This window comes from Hemicordylus capensis, chromosome 3 (assembly GCF_027244095.1).
Source record: "Hemicordylus capensis ecotype Gifberg chromosome 3, rHemCap1.1.pri, whole genome shotgun sequence".
In the NCBI taxonomy this organism is placed as follows: domain Eukaryota; kingdom Metazoa; phylum Chordata; class Lepidosauria; order Squamata; family Cordylidae; genus Hemicordylus; species Hemicordylus capensis.
The window spans coordinates 194714955-194731959 of NC_069659.1; the positions used below are offsets into that span (position 1 = coordinate 194714955).

At 44.7% G+C, this 17005-nt stretch overlaps 1 protein-coding gene across 2 annotated transcripts in view; it reads right to left on the minus strand.

The window, feature by feature from the left end:
- Positions 1–17005, minus strand: part of HELLS (helicase, lymphoid specific) — a 49954-nt gene that overhangs the window by 14092 nt on the left and 18857 nt on the right. For both annotated transcript variants that reach the window (XM_053312135.1, XM_053312134.1), the window contains exons 4-12: positions 15477–15533; positions 14875–14911; positions 14726–14787; positions 12553–12597; positions 11031–11252; positions 8706–8888; positions 6190–6333; positions 4893–5089; positions 4391–4487 (exon numbers count right to left, since the gene is read on the minus strand). In XM_053312135.1, coding sequence (XP_053168110.1) covers positions 4391–4487; positions 4893–5089; positions 6190–6333; positions 8706–8888; positions 11031–11252; positions 12553–12597; positions 14726–14787; positions 14875–14911; positions 15477–15533 — 1044 coding nt within the window. The remainder of the gene's footprint in view (positions 1–4390; positions 4488–4892; positions 5090–6189; positions 6334–8705; positions 8889–11030; positions 11253–12552; positions 12598–14725; positions 14788–14874; positions 14912–15476; positions 15534–17005) is intronic.

Below are 17005 nucleotides of genomic sequence, written 5' to 3' on the forward strand. Positions count from 1 at the left end.
CTGTACAAAAGGGACAGGCTACACTTGAACCAAGATGGAACTAGACTGCTGGCACTTAAAATCAACAAGGTTGCAGAGCAGCTTTTAAAAAGACGCCTGTGGAATAGCTGACAGGAGCTGGCAGTATCTGGTTCAGCAAGCGCCATCCTTTAAAGTGTGAGGGTGCAAAGTATTCATATAAAACAGAAGGGGACAGAGCAGAACCACATAAAGAGCAGACAGAAGGCTGTGTCGGCTGGTCAAAGAGTCCAAAGAAAGATAGCATACACCAGGTGAGCGATTCAGTGTACAGGTGCTTATATGCCAATGCCAGAAGCCTCCGAACCAAGATGGATGAGCTGGAGTGCTTGGTTGCTAACAGATATAGTGGGCATAACAGAAACATGGTGGAACAGTGAGGGACACTGTTATCCCTGGATATAGACCTCTATATAGACCTCACAGGGAGGGTGCCTTGGAGGTGGAGTAGCACTATATGTTAAAGAAGGCATAGAATCTAACAAGATAGAAAACTTAGGTGGACTGAAGTCCTCCACAGAAAGCCTGTGAATGGCAATACAAGGCCTGAAAGGGAACATGCTATCGCCTTCCAGATCAAAACAGCGACAGTGACAGTGACTAGGAGTTGCAGGAGGAAATCAGGGAGGTGTCAAGAAGAGGCAAGGCTGAAATAATGGGTGACTTCAATTACACATAGAATGGGTAAAATAACGGTCAGATAATGACAGAGGTCAAATTTCTAGATACACTGAATGACTGTGCCCTAGAACAGCTGGTCTTGGACCCAACCAGAGAGAAGGCGACCTTGGACTTAATCCTAAGTGGCACTCAGGAGCTGGTGCAGGATGTCAGTGTCATCGACCCTTTAGGAAACAGTGGCCATAGTGCCATCATATTCAGCATACATGCGGGGAGAGAATCACCAGGGAAGTCTAACACAGAGACTTTCGATTTCAGAAGAGGAAACTTCTCCAAAATGAGTACGGTGAAAAGAAAGCTGAAAGGGAAAATCAGGAGAGTCACTTCGCTCCAGAATGCATGGAGTTTACTCAGAACCACAATACTAGAAGCCCAGTTAGTGTATACCCAAAAGGAGGAAAGGTACCACTAAATCCAGGAGGATGCCAGCATGGCTAACAGGTAAAGTCAAGGAAGCCATAAAAGGGAAGAAGAGAACAGAAAGGAACACAAACTCTGGCAAAAGCAATGCAAGGTCACAATAAGGGAGGCAAAAAGAGAGTTTGAGGAATATTTAGCTAAAAGCATCAAGAGGAATAACAAAAACTTCTTTCGATACATCAGAATTAGGAAACCTGCCAGGGAGGTGGTTGGACTGTTAGACAATAAGGGAGTAAAAGGGATTATTAAGGAGGATATGGAGGCTGCTAAGAAGCTAAATGAGTTCTTTGATCGAAAGCATCCTCAAGGATCTATATAATTAATTCTCTAAGATGTTGTGCCGGATGCGTGGCATGTGTTGGACCAGATGTGTGGCAACATCTCACGAGAGTGATGTGAGAGGCAGCCGGCGGGGTGAGGAGGTTGTGGCGGTAGCGGGCCCTGGCACAGGAGGCCAGCAGGCGGGTGAAAATGCAGGGGGGGGGGAGAGGGGAGCCTGAGGAAGAGGAAGCACCATTGCGAGCAGCCAATGACAGGCGAGCAGGTGGCGAAAATGGTGAGGAGGAAGGGAGGGTGCCAGGCGGGGAGAGAAAGCACTGCCGGGGGGTGGGGAGGGGAAGCTGCTGGTGGCGGAGGGCGGGGACCGTGCTGAGGACAGAACGACAAGGAACAGACTGGGGAAGAAGGGGGAGGGCGGCGGGGAGAGAGCCCAGCCGGGCAGAGGAAGGAAAGCACGGCCAGTGGGCAGTTAGGGAAAGCTGAGAGGAGGAAAGCGCGGCGACAAACTAGGTGCACAGATGCTATGTGCCAGGTCTGCTACTAATGGTGTGCCCGAACCGGTCCGGCAGCCATTCCAAAGAATGGCCGAACTGCCGGACCGGTCCGGCCCTGCCTGGTTCGGGTCCGGGCGGGGGGTATGTCTTTAAGGGCGGGGAGGGCTTGCTTAGCCCTCCCGCCTCCTTGCCCCCGCCAGCGCCCGTATTGAACAGTATAGGGGCGCTGGAAACCAGCCGCCCCCCCCCGCCGCTGCGGCGAAATAACCCCTAAAACCAGCCAGCCCTCCCTCCCTCCCAGCTAGCTGCCCGCCCGCCCGCCCACCCACTCACCCAGTCGCTCACCAGGTCGCTGGATTAAAAAGCGAGAGGAGCTCCGGCACAGAGCTCCTCTCGCTTGGAAGGCCTCCAGCAGAATGGTGGCTTGCGCGCGCATGCACGCGCCGCAAACCACACCGTTCTCCGGAGGCCCGGTCTACCCGCCGGGAGAGGGCCGGGTAGACCGGGCCTCCGATCGCTGGGTAGACCGGGCCTCCGATCGCCGGAGGCCCGGTCTACCCAGCGATCGGAGGCCCGGTCTACCCGGCCCTTTCCCGGTGGGTAGACCGGGCCTCCGGAGAACGGCGTGGTTTGCGGGCGCAAGCCACCATTCTGCTGGAGGCCTTCCAAGCGAGAGGAGCTCTGTGCCAGAGCTCCTCTCGCTTTTTAATCCAGCGACCGGGTGAGTGGGTGGGCGGGCAGCTAGCTGGGAGGGAGGGAGGGCTGGCTGGTTTTAGGGGTTATTTCGCCGCGGCGGCGGCGGGGCGGCTGGTTTCCAGCACCCCTATACTGTTCAATACGGGCGCTGGCGGGGGCAAGGAGGCGGGAGGGCTAAGCAAGCCCTCCCCGCCCTAAAAACAAGGCCCCCCTTCGGTGCCGCCCGGACTTCTCCGGACCGTGCACATCCCTATCTGCTACTAAAATTGTAAAGCACATAGAAGAACAGGCCCTGCTGGGAGGGAACCAGCATGGCTTCTGCAAAGGGAAATCTTGCCTCACCAACCTTTGAGAGTGTCAACCAGTGATCCAGTTGAGATAGTATACCTGGACTTCCAAAAAGCTTTCAACAAAGTTCCTCATCAAAGACTCCTGAGGAAACTTAGCAGTCATGGGATAAGGGGACAAGTACATATGTGGATTGCTAACTGGTTGAAAGACAGGAAACAGAGGGTAGGTATAAATGGAGAGTTTTCACAATGGAGGAAAGTAAGAAGTGGGGTCCCCCAGGGATCTGTAGTGGGACCGCTGCTTTTAAATTTATTCATAAATGATCTAGAAGTAGGGGTAAGCAGCGAGGTGGCCAGATTTGCAGATGATAACAAACTCTTTTGGGTAGCAAAATCCAAATCTGATTGTGAGGAGCTCCTCACAAAAGGATCTCTCCAAACTGGGTGAGTGGGCGACAAAGTGGCAAATGTGGTTTAGTGTTGGCAAGTGTAAAGTAATGTACACTGGGATGAAAACCCCCAAGTTCAAGTATATGCTGATGGGATCTGAGCTGTCAGTGACTGATCAGGTGGACAGCTCATTGAAAGTGTTGACTCAATGTGCAGCAGCTGTGGAAAAGGCCAATTCCATGCTAGAGATCATTAGGAAGGGAATTGAAAATAAAACTGCTATTATAATGCCCTTATACAAAACTATGGTGCAGCCACACCTGGAGTACTGCGTACAATTCTGGTCACCACATCTAAAAAAGGACATTGTAGAACTGGAAAAGGTGCAGAAGGGGGCAACCAAGATGATCAGGGGCCTAGGGAAAGGCTACAATACCTGGGGCCTTTTAGTTTAGAAAGACGACGACTGTGGGGAGACATGATAGAGATCTATAAAATCATGCATGGAGCGGAGAAAGTGGATCGAGAGAAATTCTTCTCCTTCTCACATAACACTAGAACCAGGGGTCATCCCATGAAATCGATTGCCAGGAAATCCAGGACCAACAAACGGAAGTACTTTTTCACACAATGCATAATCAACTTGTGGAATTCTCTGACAGCCAACAACCTGGATGGCTTTAAGAGGGGTTTGGATAACTTCATGGACGAGAGGTCTATAGGCCACTTCCAGCCTCAAAGGCAGGATGCTTCTGAGTACCAGTTGCAGGAGAATAACAGCAGGAGAAAGGGCATGCCCTCAACTCCTGCCTGTAGGTTTCCAGTGGCATCTGGTGGGCCCCTGTGTGAAACAGGATGCTGGACTAGATGGGCCTTGGGCCTGATCCAGCAGGGCTGTTCTAATGTAAATGCAAAAGTGATTTAACAGATGTGCCATCTCATATTCTGAGCAAATGCTCTTTTCATAAGGGGCTGTGTGCGGGCAGTGATTGTGTGTAGTGGTGCAAGTTATGCGTCACGAGTGGACATGTGCATGCCTTTATGCATATTCAGAGTTTAGTGTAGTAAAATATTGTTAAGGACAAAGGTCACTAATATATCTTAAGTAATTGAAACCGATACCTGATGCAGCATGTGCAAGATGTTCTGCTCTCTTTCTTTAGCAACAATATCTTCGGCAATTTCAGAGATACTGGCAATGTCAAACCAGGACTCAAAGCTAGGAAAATAAATCACAAGAGGAAAAACAAAATAAGAGAATGGATGAGATGTATATACTCAATTATGTGCTGAGAAAAGCACTATTCTGCAACATATATATAAGAATAGAGGTAGAACACAGGAAAGGTAGTCATCTCCAAGATTCAAATTATTCTGGTTAAAAGACTCTGGGAGTTGGAGGACCCTCCAAACTTATCCCCTAAAGGCAAGATAATCTGATCTAAATAGATAAAATACCACACACACACCCCATCAACTGAAGAGAGTGTGTTTATTTTTAGACAATCATGAAGTTTGAGACCATCAGCTTTCACATGCAAGTATTAATCACAGTATGGACATTAATTGTAACATATTTAAGTTGTAGGACTCTAGTACAAAATACTACAAGACTGCTACCTACCTTTTTAAGTCATCAAACACATCAGGCAGCAGGAAATTAAGTAGAGACCAAAGCTCAGAAAGATTGTTTTGCAAGGGAGTTCCAGTTAGCAGAAGTTTATTGTCAGTGCTGAACCTTTTTAATTCACGGATAAGACGACAATTCATATTCTTAATCCTGTGTCCTTCATCCACTATCAAGTACTTCCAATAGAAGTTCTAGATAAAAGGAATATTTGATTTTTCCCCCAGAAAACAAAACCCACAGGAAGCTGTCAAAACATATAGCCTTCATTTCTACCAAATGTCTGTTCAATTGATGCAAAACTGAACTTGTAACAAGTTCCAGTACAATAAGAGCTAAAGATGCTTCCCCATTGAATGCAGGTTGCCACAGAGGAGACCTCCTCTGCTTTCTTTAACACACACACAGGCAGACAAAACAGTATACCACCATTCCATTTCTTGCATTTGAAATGGTGACTAACAAGATGCTTGCCAAATAAAAATATGGAGTAAGGATGGATGAATTCTTGCAAAGTGATAAAATGTCTTCCCCCCCATCCTATCTGCTGTTTTTTACCATTGTTGTTCAATACCTCTCCACTTTTAGTATGCACTCGCTTTGCACATGTACAACCACATAGATGAAACTGCCACCTCTTCTCCTTCCCACCCTCCAGCAGAGACAATATGAACAACTGTCCTGACCCTAGAGAGGAATGGTACATAGATTTTAATAGTTGACCATCCGACCTGTTCTGTTAGCCTGGGGAGCAGGGAGAGAAGAGGGTCTGCAGATGGGCCTTTGATGACTTTTCAGGCCTTATACACATGACAGCCTCTGCTCAATTTTCATTTTCCTCCTTCCCCTGTGGGCCCCAGGTGCCATTCCACCCTGTTCTGGAGGACCCCATGACTCCAAGGAGTGGCTTTTGCAGGAGACAGGGAAGTTGCTTGCATTCATATCCTTCCAAATGTACAACTCAGGAGAAAATCAACAATTGTACTCTTAGGATATAACCCACAGTTCATATTATTATTACTTATAAAGTTGCTGGTATAAGTGTGACAGTTGCAAATCTCTAGAGATGCCTATTGTTTCAAAGAGATTTTAAGCCAAAAAGGGCTTTTTAATGAAGTTGTATCCTGTTCATCTTTTGTAGTACTGTCAACCAACAGATTTAATGCTAGAAGTTATAATTCCCAAATCAGAAATCCGATTTCATTAAAGCAAAAGGAGATCTATTTTAAGACAAAATATTTGTATCCTATTAGGAAGCACACATGCCCATACTGATGAAACATTGCTTACACACCTGAAGTGAATTCCTATCTCTCATGGCTATTTCAAAAGAGGTAATGACCACAGGGTGGACATTCAGCGAACCTTCTCTCCTCCGAATTTTATGAACCAACGAACGCCGCTCTTGCTGGGTTCCATGGTACAGCATTATAGGAATCTAAAATGTTTTAAAAAATAATTTTGAATGTAGCACAAAGCCTATGCAGAACTAATGCAGAACCATGGTCATGTTTTTAGATGATGCATGCATCATAGCAAGTGCTATTTTAGAAGAGAGATTCCTTCCTGAGAGAGGCAGATAAAATGCTTCTAAGATGGCACCTGCCACCTGCAGCTTTTAATAACTATTTAAAGATAATTAGCATATTTTAAAAAGCATGTTGCCCCAAATAGAAACCTTAGTAAGAGACACCAGTCAATCAAGGCTTTTAACCAATTAACTGATCAATGGACTAAATGTTACAGCTTTATTAAGCACTTCAACCATATCCTTGGCCTGATCTATTTTTAAAACAGGATACTGACACCTACTCTTTCACTCTACTATAAAGAATGCACCATATTCCAAGACTAACATTTCAAGCAAGGCTCTTTGTCCAGGTGCCCTTTGGCACACCTTCTGCAATATTCAGTTACCAGCTTGCCTTGAATGGAGAAGAAAAGAGTGAAAAGGTTCACTTTGTACCTTATTCTTCCCCAGCATCGACTTTTGCAAAGGCTTTCTTGGAAATGTCTGTGCCCCCCTGCCCAAGTGTGCACTGGCATATTTGAGTAAGTACAAGCGATGATTTCATCAAGGTCCCCTGTCTGTGTTCTCTCTAATTTTGTTCATCTATGTGCAGAATGAATTTTGTTCTGGGTGGCAGTACCAAGGCAGTGTGCGTGCGCATGTGTATTCATAGTGGGGCCATCCTGAGTCAATTTAAGCAGGATCTAAAACTAATCAAGTGGACATCAAAAAACATGTGAGTGCATGCGCACGCCTTAGAGGGAACACTGCCCCCTGTATCATATGCAGACCCCAAACAGAAAGCCTATCAGTTGCTATGGGTACTCCAGCAAGAAAATAAATTGTTTACTTGGAGCATTACATCTACATCAGGCATCCCCAAACTGTGGCCCTCCAGATGTTGCTGAACTACAACTTCCAGCATACCCAGCCACAAAAAAATTGTGTCTAGGGATGCTGGGAGTTGTAGTTCAGTAACATCTGGAGGGCCGCAGTTTGGGGATGTCTGATCTACATGCTCCAAATAGCTATGCTATGGATTGTGGGGAGATTAAGCATGCAAGTCCTTTTCAAGTAATTGATTTTATTTTTTCTTAAACTGATCTTTAACTTTGGGTTTTTGGCTACAAGTTGTGTAAGGAATGATGAGGTGAATAAAAGCAGCATATACATGCTGAGATAAGACACTTTAACTACTAGCTTAACCTGAGCACAGCATCTGTGCGCGAGTACTAGACTGCTCCCCTCACCCCCTGCCACAGCCCCCCCTCACCTCAGAGATCTCTCCACCCCCATCTGAGCTGCACTCCTGCTCTGCCATCCAGTTACTTCCATCCCCCTCACCCCTCTTGGGTGGTGCCTATTGGCCAAGCTGCAGCCCCCATCCCCCAAGACCTGCCCAACCTCACCTGAGCCCCGCTCGTGCTCCTCCCCACAGGAGCAGTAGAGGTTGACCAGGCCCTCCCTTGCTGCCACCATGGCCTCTCATTCCCCTCAGGCCACTGACAGGCCTAGGCCCTTGCCTGCACGCCTCGCTCTGCCAATGGCCTCAATAGCCCCAAACAGTAGCAGTGGTTGACTGGGCCCTTCCATGCTGCTGCTGCTGCCACCATGGCCGCTCATTCCCCTCAGGCCGCTGATAGGCTTGAGCCCATATCTCCCCCTTCTTTCTCTCTCTCCCCCCCTCGCTCCCCCCCTCTGTATTTCTTCCCCTCCCTTCTTTTCTCTCTCTCCCCCACTTCCTGAGTTAACAGATATTGTTTCCTCATCTAATTCACACAACAGCAGCCTCCTTCTCCTGAAGGGGCTCTTTTCTCCCGCACGACCCCCCGCCCACTACCCTTTAATTATTTACACACACACACACTCCCCTCTACAATCAAGAACATCTTCGGACCAGTAACAGTTGCATTCCAACTGATCTTTACCATCACAGGCTCCTCCCTCCTATCTGCATATGGAATCCCCACTGCCCAATCAGGTGCTTCTGCTTGCAAACTCTCGCGAAAGCTGCCATGCACGGGACTAGCCATGGGTATGCCTTAGAGAATTATATATATAGATTATTAAAAGTTTGAGTGGGGGAAAGAAAGCATCTCAGAATACTTTTGCTTTGAGACTGCAGCAAGAGCCCCATTAACTCAGTGGAGGCAATATGAGAACAAAGATAGCTCCTCTTCCCAACAGAGGTGGCAGAAGACCCTGAAAGTCCTACCTCCTGAAGTAGATAGGAAGCCATCAGATCTCATCTATCCAAGAAACGTTTGTTCTACGTTTTTAAAAAAATAAAGACACTTTACCTCAGGAGTAAATCTTCTGAATTCTGCTATCCAGTTAGGAAGTGTAGATAGGGGTCCACACACCAGGAATGGCCCAGTGACTCCTCTCTCTACCATCAAGGCAATTGTTGCAATACACTGGACTGTCTTTCCTAACCCCATTTCATCAGCCAAGATGCCATTGATGCCATTCTCCCAGAGCATCTGTATACAAATAGGGGGGAAATGCTTAATAGGTACCAATTGAAAACTGAAATTTGAATTCTAACATCTAATCCAATTCCTAATACCTTTTCACAGTAAATAACAGTGAAGTATGCTTTCTTAAAAAGTTACTTGTAATGCAATACCAGAATAGCTTAACTATTAAAAAGTGGTACAATAAATGTGGGTATTTAAAAGGAAAACAAATGGGCAGCATCCAAACTAGCCAGACATCACTAAGCAACTCTGAAATCAAGACGTCAGTTATGACTAACTTGTCTCATTGATTTCACAGGTGCTTAGACATGACCAGATAGTTTGGATGCTGCCACATAGTACCATACATAGTTCAACCAGTCATGTGACATGGGTAACAACCCACATTTTATTTGAATCTTTGTGAAGAGAGATTTGTGCCTGAAAAATATACCCTGAGAAACCAATTGCAGTAAACCAAGTCCAGCTATTAGTTACAGTGTTCCCTCTAACAGGGATTCCCATATGTTGTTAACTACAACTCCCAGAATCCCCCAGCTGCAATGGCTTTTGCTTGGGGATTCTGGGAGTTGTAGTCAGCAACATATGGGGATCCCTGTTAAGAGGAAACAATGATTAGTTACAGAGGCTTAATTCAGACAGGCTGAACTATGGTTTACATTAACCATAGTTTAGAATAGAAAACATGATTTGAGCTTCCAAATGCACAGACATAAGCGCTGCTTATCTACCTGGTTTTCCAGTCTCACCTTGCAGTGGCCACTGAAACACAGCTGTAACTATGGTCTGTCAATTCAGACATCATGCCAAGCCATGGTTAACACAAAACCACTGTCAGCAGCCTATTTCAAATTCTGGTTTGCTGGCTAATCACAAGTCAGAGTTTGGCAATTCAGACATCAGAGACTGAATCCAGATAAGACAGAGGTACTCATTGTGTGGGGTCGAAACTTGGGAGATGATTTTGATCTGCCTGTTCTGGATCGAGTCACACTTCCCCAGAAAGAACAGGTATGCAGTTTGGGGGTGCTTCTGGATCCAAGTCTCTCCCTGGTGTCCCAGGTTGAGGCAGTGGCCAGGGGTGCCTTCTATCAGCTTCGGCTGATACACCAGTTGTGTCCGTTTCTTGAGATAGATGACCTCAAAACAGTGGTACATCTGCTGGTAACCTCCAGACTGGATTACTGTAATGTGCTCTATGTGGGGCTGCCCTTGTATATAATCCAGAAACTACAGTTGGTTCAGAATGCGGCAGCCAGGCTGGTCTCTAGGTCACCTAGGAGAGACCATATTACTCCTGCCTGGAGCTACACTGGCTGCCGATACATTTCTGGGCAAAATACAAGGTGCTGGTCATAATCTATAAAGCCCTAAACAGCTTGGGCCCTGGGTATTTAAGAGAACGTCTTCTTCATCATGAACCCCACCGCCCATTGAGATCATCAGGAGAGGTCCGTCTGCTTTTGCCACCAGCTCGTCTGGAGGCTACTCAGGGACGGGCCTTCTCCGTTGCTGCCCCGAGGCTTTGGAATGCGCTCCCTAGTGAAATAAGAGCCTCCCCATCTCTGACAATTTTTTTAACGTCTTTAAAGACACATCTGTTCACCCAGGCTTTTAACTGATACTTTTTTGATTGTTTTTAATGTTTTAGAATATATTGTTTTAAAAATTTTTAAATTGTTGTCTTTTAAATTTCTTGTTTTTGTTTTTAACTAATGTTTTAATGTTGGTTTTATCGTGTTGTAAACCACCCAGAGATGTAAGTTTTGGGTGGTATAAAAATATGTTAAATAAATTAAAAAATAAAATGAAATAAAATGAATCATGACAAAATCATTGCTCAATTCCCTTAGCTAATACATCTGAAGGGAGTCAAAACACTCTGCCCTCAGCAGGAAGAGGGGTAGATTAAGGGTTTTGTGGTGGAGAAACAGTTAACACATATGCTTCAAATGCTCAAGCAGTCTTGTTTGAGATCAGTGTGATGTATACTTGCTAATTATGGAAGACAGCACCAATAGCCTAGCCAACTAGAACACCATTGTCTTTTATACTTCTCCAATACCATCCTATCAGTTAAAAGTGTACACAGTGATCATTTTATTATAGCAAGCCAAGATGTAAATGTTTATAATAAATCCATACCCTGAGCCATTCCATGCCTTCAACTTGATACCATCTCATTATTCCTCCAATGAAAAGCTTCGGTTGCTGAAAAGGCACTGGCTGCCCATTAAATGTTCGTATTGGGTCAACAAAGTGTTTAGCACTGTGGCGCACTGTCTGTGCCAACCTGTCCTTAATAATGCTATTTGAGTCCCTGTTATTCTGGAGTTCTGCACACAGTTTTGGAGTAGAGCTTTCATTCTACAGGAGAAAGTTTAGAGAAAGTTTATTACAATACATACTTTGGAAGACTTAAAATTACACTCATGTATGTAAGTTGCTTTAGTGCAGACGGTAAAGACCCGATCGAGGCAATGGCCAGCATCTGGCCATTGCTTGCACTATTGTGTGAGCAAAAGCCAATTTCCCTTCTGGCTCCTCATTACTGCAGCCTCCGGTTGCTGGAAAAGGCACCCCATAAGGTCAAGGAGTCCTCTGCAACATGCATGGGTGGCTGCAGTAGATGGTATTCAAAATGTGCAAAGACGGGAAGGAGCCTTGGACTAGCGGAGAACTTGTTTGGATTTTGTGCATTGTTACTTGCGGTGGGGGAAACCTAAGTGAACACTATTCTGAACCCAAGTAGCATGAAACATACGAACAATTACATAGACCTCCTGTAATTATTTTGCTACATGGATAAGAATTTTATATTACTGCTGCTTGAGTAAAATAACTCTACTATTTGTAAGCAGTAGCATTAACATGCTGCTGCTCAAGGAGTGCAAGCACGTAAAAGCAAACATTAAATATCAGGTCTTTTCTTCATTTAAAAAAACTCCTCTCATCCCTAGCACCAATATATGTACAGGTGGACCTCGTTTCCCACAGATTCCATATCTGCAGTTGGGAAAAAGACACCTGACCTCGGCATACGTGGAAAAAAAGTGTGTGTTGGGGGACACACATGCTGACACAGGGCAACTAAGGGCAACTAAGTGAGAAGCATCACCACTTGCTGTCAGCTGAGAAATAACTGACACACAGCAGCTTGGAAGTTGATCCCTATGAAGCCGATTTCATTTGTTTGACAACCTATTTTTGGACAAATGTTCTCTTTTTTAATTAACCCTATAAAATATGTCCCAAAATTCAGGTCCATAGTGGAATCCCGCCACCCCATCTATTCAGTATTTAAAGTGTTAGTCTTTGAAATCCCCTTCCAGAGTGCAGACAGCGCTCAGAAGTATTAGCACTCTTGTGCAACAGCACAAGAGGACTGGGGTGAGTTGCACAAGGGCTTCCTGTGTCCCCCCCCTACTAATGTAAAAACTGTTAGTCAGAACGGCAGCCAGTAATTTATAGATAACTTTGCTTATAAAGTAACAAAGACTTTAATCAAATTTCAGAAAAGCTAAAGGAAACTTTGGAAACAGAAATAAAGGGTTGTCATGCAAAACTCATTTATGTACAAAGAAAACCAGATAAGAGTAATCCGAGATGTGTGTGTTATTTCTCAGGCAATTAACATTTCAAAACAGAATTTAAACAACTGATGTACCTGATTTTCTTCAGATTTGCTTTTTTTGGCTGCTGACAGGATCTCCTACCAGAGAAAGTGAAAAATAAAATAGTTTAACAACCTTGTTTTTTAAAATAATTTCTTCTATGTTGACATATTTGCAATTAAGATGCAAAACTAAATACAGATATAGAAAAAGGAAAAAATCCATACAGTAAATCTACAGATCATAATTCAAATATATGATAAAACCACTAGAAGAATCTGCCTTTTATTGCCAATATACAATAAAACCTGTCCAATTTTCATTAAATGTCATCCTTCTGTAACCTTCACCATACAGACAGTTTCACTATTACCGCAAAGTGAAGTAGTTTCTCTTCCCACTCACTAACATTAGGAACAGCTCTTGCATAGCACATCCTGGAAGCAAGCATGTAGCCAACTAGTTCTCCTTAGGTAAATTTTTCATGTAGGAAACTAAAAATAAAATAAGATCTAAAGCCGGTTAGATTTGTAATATGTTTTCCATTCTTCTCTTGAGTCCAATTGTTAACAATGCTATATTTATCAACATTAAATTCCACATCAATCTAAACAAAAAAGACATTAAAGAATTGTCAGGAACAGAAGGGCGCACACTTTAAAAAACTTGTTTACAACTTTATTTAGAATGCTGTTTATCGCCTTTTGCTGCTGGTGGCACCACCACACCTCCTCTTACCTCAACGGTCCCGACACTGGCCCTTGTTCTCCTGGCTGTGGCTGCCAGCCTCACCCTCTGAGCTGCATCACCACTGCTTGCTGTTTGTACAGTGGTGAGGCTGTGTGGAGTGTGCATCCAGAAGCATCCCAGGCTTTGCCGGGATGCACAGACACCGAACTCATAATCACTGTACTGGAAGAACCAGGATATCCACAAAGAGCACCCACTAAAATGCATCAGATCTTGGCACTTTCTACAGGCAGTCCTCTACATAAAAGGATCCTAGTTAAGATGAACAATACTTAAGACGTTTGTAAATTGCCACCTTGTTTCAACTTTACAACACTTGCCACAGGTGGGGTGGCTCCACTTGATGGCTACTGGTACGTGGGCTAGATGTGGGAGACAGTCTCACATTGTCATTGAGATTGGCAGTCCTGGCAGTAGCTGCTGCTGCATTTGACACTGTGGAGGGATTGGCTGATCACCCACCCAAAAGCAACCCCCCCCGCCCCGCTTCATCTCCTCCTCCAAGCTCAGCTGCTGTACTGACAAGAGGGTAACAGCCTGGCTCATTCCCACCTTACATGCTGCTTCCTGCCCACTCTCTTTCCTTTTCTGTCTATCTGTTGTTTAGGAGGAGATGGAGGCGCGTTACTCAGTTGCCTCCCTTCCTTTCCACAGAAAAGTGAAAAAGTACTAGGATGGAACTGGGAAAGAGTGGGTGGCAAGAGCGAGGAACTGATTCTCCACCATCAACTTCTCGGCTGCAGTTCTGCACACCCATGACTGACACACCACCAGCATTGACAGCAGTGGGTGGGGTGGGGAACAGGGCATGCAGCCTTTGTTCAGGAACCAAGCCCCCATTTATAACATTGTTTCCTATGGGAAGAGAGAGTCTGGGATAAGATATTGTGACTTGAGAGAGTTTTCAGGAACCAATTGCTTGTATTAAAATAGCCACTTAGTGAACTTGATCTGTTGTCTTTGATTATGTGGGTTCCCCCTTTCAACTCATCCTGTCTTTAAATGGGCATTGTAAACATATTACCTAACCTGAACATTGAGAGCCAGCATATTGCAAAGGATTGTCAAACCTGGATAAAGGAAAATTGGTATCAAATTCCAACTTGGCCATGAAGCTCACTGGATAACCCTTTGGACCAATTATAGAGTACTGGTGGACTACTGAGTCCCAATGAAAGTAGTCCCAATGAAATTAAAAGGACAAGTTAGGCAATTCCTTTTCATTTCAATGGGACAATTTAGAGTAACGTTTCTCAGTATGTAAGCCAGAATTTCTAACCTGCAATAACCCTGTGAGGCAAGAATAAAATGGGGTACCATGCAAATGAATTCTGCCCTAAGTGGCTTGGAGGGGAAGGATATAAATATAATTTTTAAAAACCACTTTGTGTAGGAGTCCTGAACATTCTGTTTGAATCATTCACATGGAGAATTGGGGGCTCTCCAGGAGAACACTTGGTGGATTTCCACCCTTACCTCTTTTGTCATGACATCAGAAATATTGTATGCTCCATCTTCTCTGCCTCTCTTTTTTACAGCTGTAACAAAAAATTATGCAGGTTTAAACTGAATATGCCAGATAAAACAGCAAAATAGTTCTATTTACAAAGTTTAAGACGACTTACCCAATTTGCCTTTTCTTCCACCAACTACTTTTTCATTCTATTAAGCAAAACATTCAACACAAAATCATTAGCTTACTCCTGTTTGTACATATAAAACTGATCTTTGAAGTTACTATCAATAATTATTCTCATTTTACAGATAAAACCTTTCAGAAAATGTTTTAAATAACTTGGCCACAGACTATCTCCAAAACATATTTTAATCCAATCGAATAAAATTTGGACTGTTTTCTTTAAAAGAAAAGGGGGGAAAAAGAAGAGTGTCTCACCCATTTTTAAAGAAAACTCCTACTTTTGTTCTGTTGCATTAAATATGCTTTTATACAGCTCTTTCACCTGAATTTTAAAATGTTTTCATTAGAGTATTCTGCTTAAAACCCATGTTTTACCAGTTTACAGCAACTGAGCTCATTATTCCACAGCTATCTTATGTCCCGACTGCCTTGGAGTAGGCAGAAATCTAAACTGGGAGGTGCTCTTTCCACTCAGACCACAACAAAAACTAGTCTAAGTGGTCTGCTACAAGAGCAAATAAGAAGAGCAACCTATGCAAGGATAACCTCAGAGTAACCTATGAAAGGATAACTGGAAGTTTGTTCTACCTTTGCAGTGTGTAATGTTTCTTTATTCTTTTCTAGCTTTTCTTTCTTTTGTTGTTCCTTAAAAAGAGAGAGAAATAATGCATGGGCTTCTGTCCGGCAAGAACCGTTAAACATATAAAGCTGTTGTTTACACACTGGTCCTAGAGTAGTATAGCCAAGGAAACAAGCTGAAAGCACAACATTTAATTAGTAGTAGTAATAGTAGTAAGCAGATAAACAAACAAAATCCCCGCCTTTTTGTAGACATTTTTATGTTCAGACATATTAGCAACGTATTTCATTCGTCATCTAATGGCTATGGAACATCCATTCTGAAAATCAGGGAGCTGCATGACTAAGCCAGGCCTTGACTAAGCCAGGCACCAACTGGCCATGGCACCTAAGAAATTAATTGTGGGGGCACCTGGTCCAGCCCCCAACATGCTGCCTTGCTCTGACTCATCAAACCATCACTGGCAGCAGATTCTGCTACTGTCATTATCTCTGCACACATACCTGGAGCTCACAGATCCTCACAGCTTCCTTTCCTCACCAACTCTTGCACGTAGGACCATCCAATCACAGTACAGCCAACCCGCCTCAACAGGCCTCTGCCTTGTGTGCCCGGTGCCAGCTAGCCAACTTATCTACCCACAGAGCCCAGGAGTGCCTCATCCTGCGTGCCTATTGATCCCTCCTTGTACCTCCACATGCAGACCCCATTGAGATTAGGATGCAATGCTGCTTTCACCCCCTTGGTCATTATCTGCATTCAGGAACATAGGAAGCTGCCATATACTGAGTCAGACCATTGGTGCATCTAGCTCAGTATGGTCTACACAGACTGGCAGCAGCTTCTCCAAGGTTACAGGCAGGAATCTCTCAGCCCTATCTTGGGGATGCCAGGGAAGGAACTTGGAACCTTCTGCCTGGAAGCATGCAGACGCTCTCCCAGAGCTGTCCCATCCCCTGAAGGGAATATCTTACAGTGCTCACATGTAGTCTCCTGTTCAAATGCAAACCAGAGTGGACCCTGTTTAGCAAAGGGGACAATCCATAGTTGCTACCACAAGACCAGATCTCCTGCCTTGCAAAAATTACTTGCTAGCACAAGTGACAGTTTACCCTTTAACCGTTTGACTTTTTATTCTCACAGTTTTTTAAATTCTCAGTTCTCCTTGCAGCAGCATGAAGGGAAAGCAGTACAGTCCTCCTTGTGTAGAAGAATTGTGGGGGGGCGGAACAGTGACTGAGGGAGGGGAGAGTGCATGATGAGAAAACAGCACAGCAGCCCAATCTTTACAAGGTCTGCATGTATGCGTGCATGCAACACATTGGAGTAGGGGGGTTAAATAAGCATGCAGGAGCAAGGCACTACTGGGTTCTGCAGGAGGGCCCTGCATGAGAGGGGGTTTGTGAGGAAGGGGAGTTGTGAGGATATGGGAGCTGCTGGTGTACACCAAGAGAAAGAGACCATAGCAGAGCTTGATGCCAGTGGCCACTTGGTGGGTAAGAGCAAGACAGTGTGCCTGCATGAGAGAAGCCAGGCA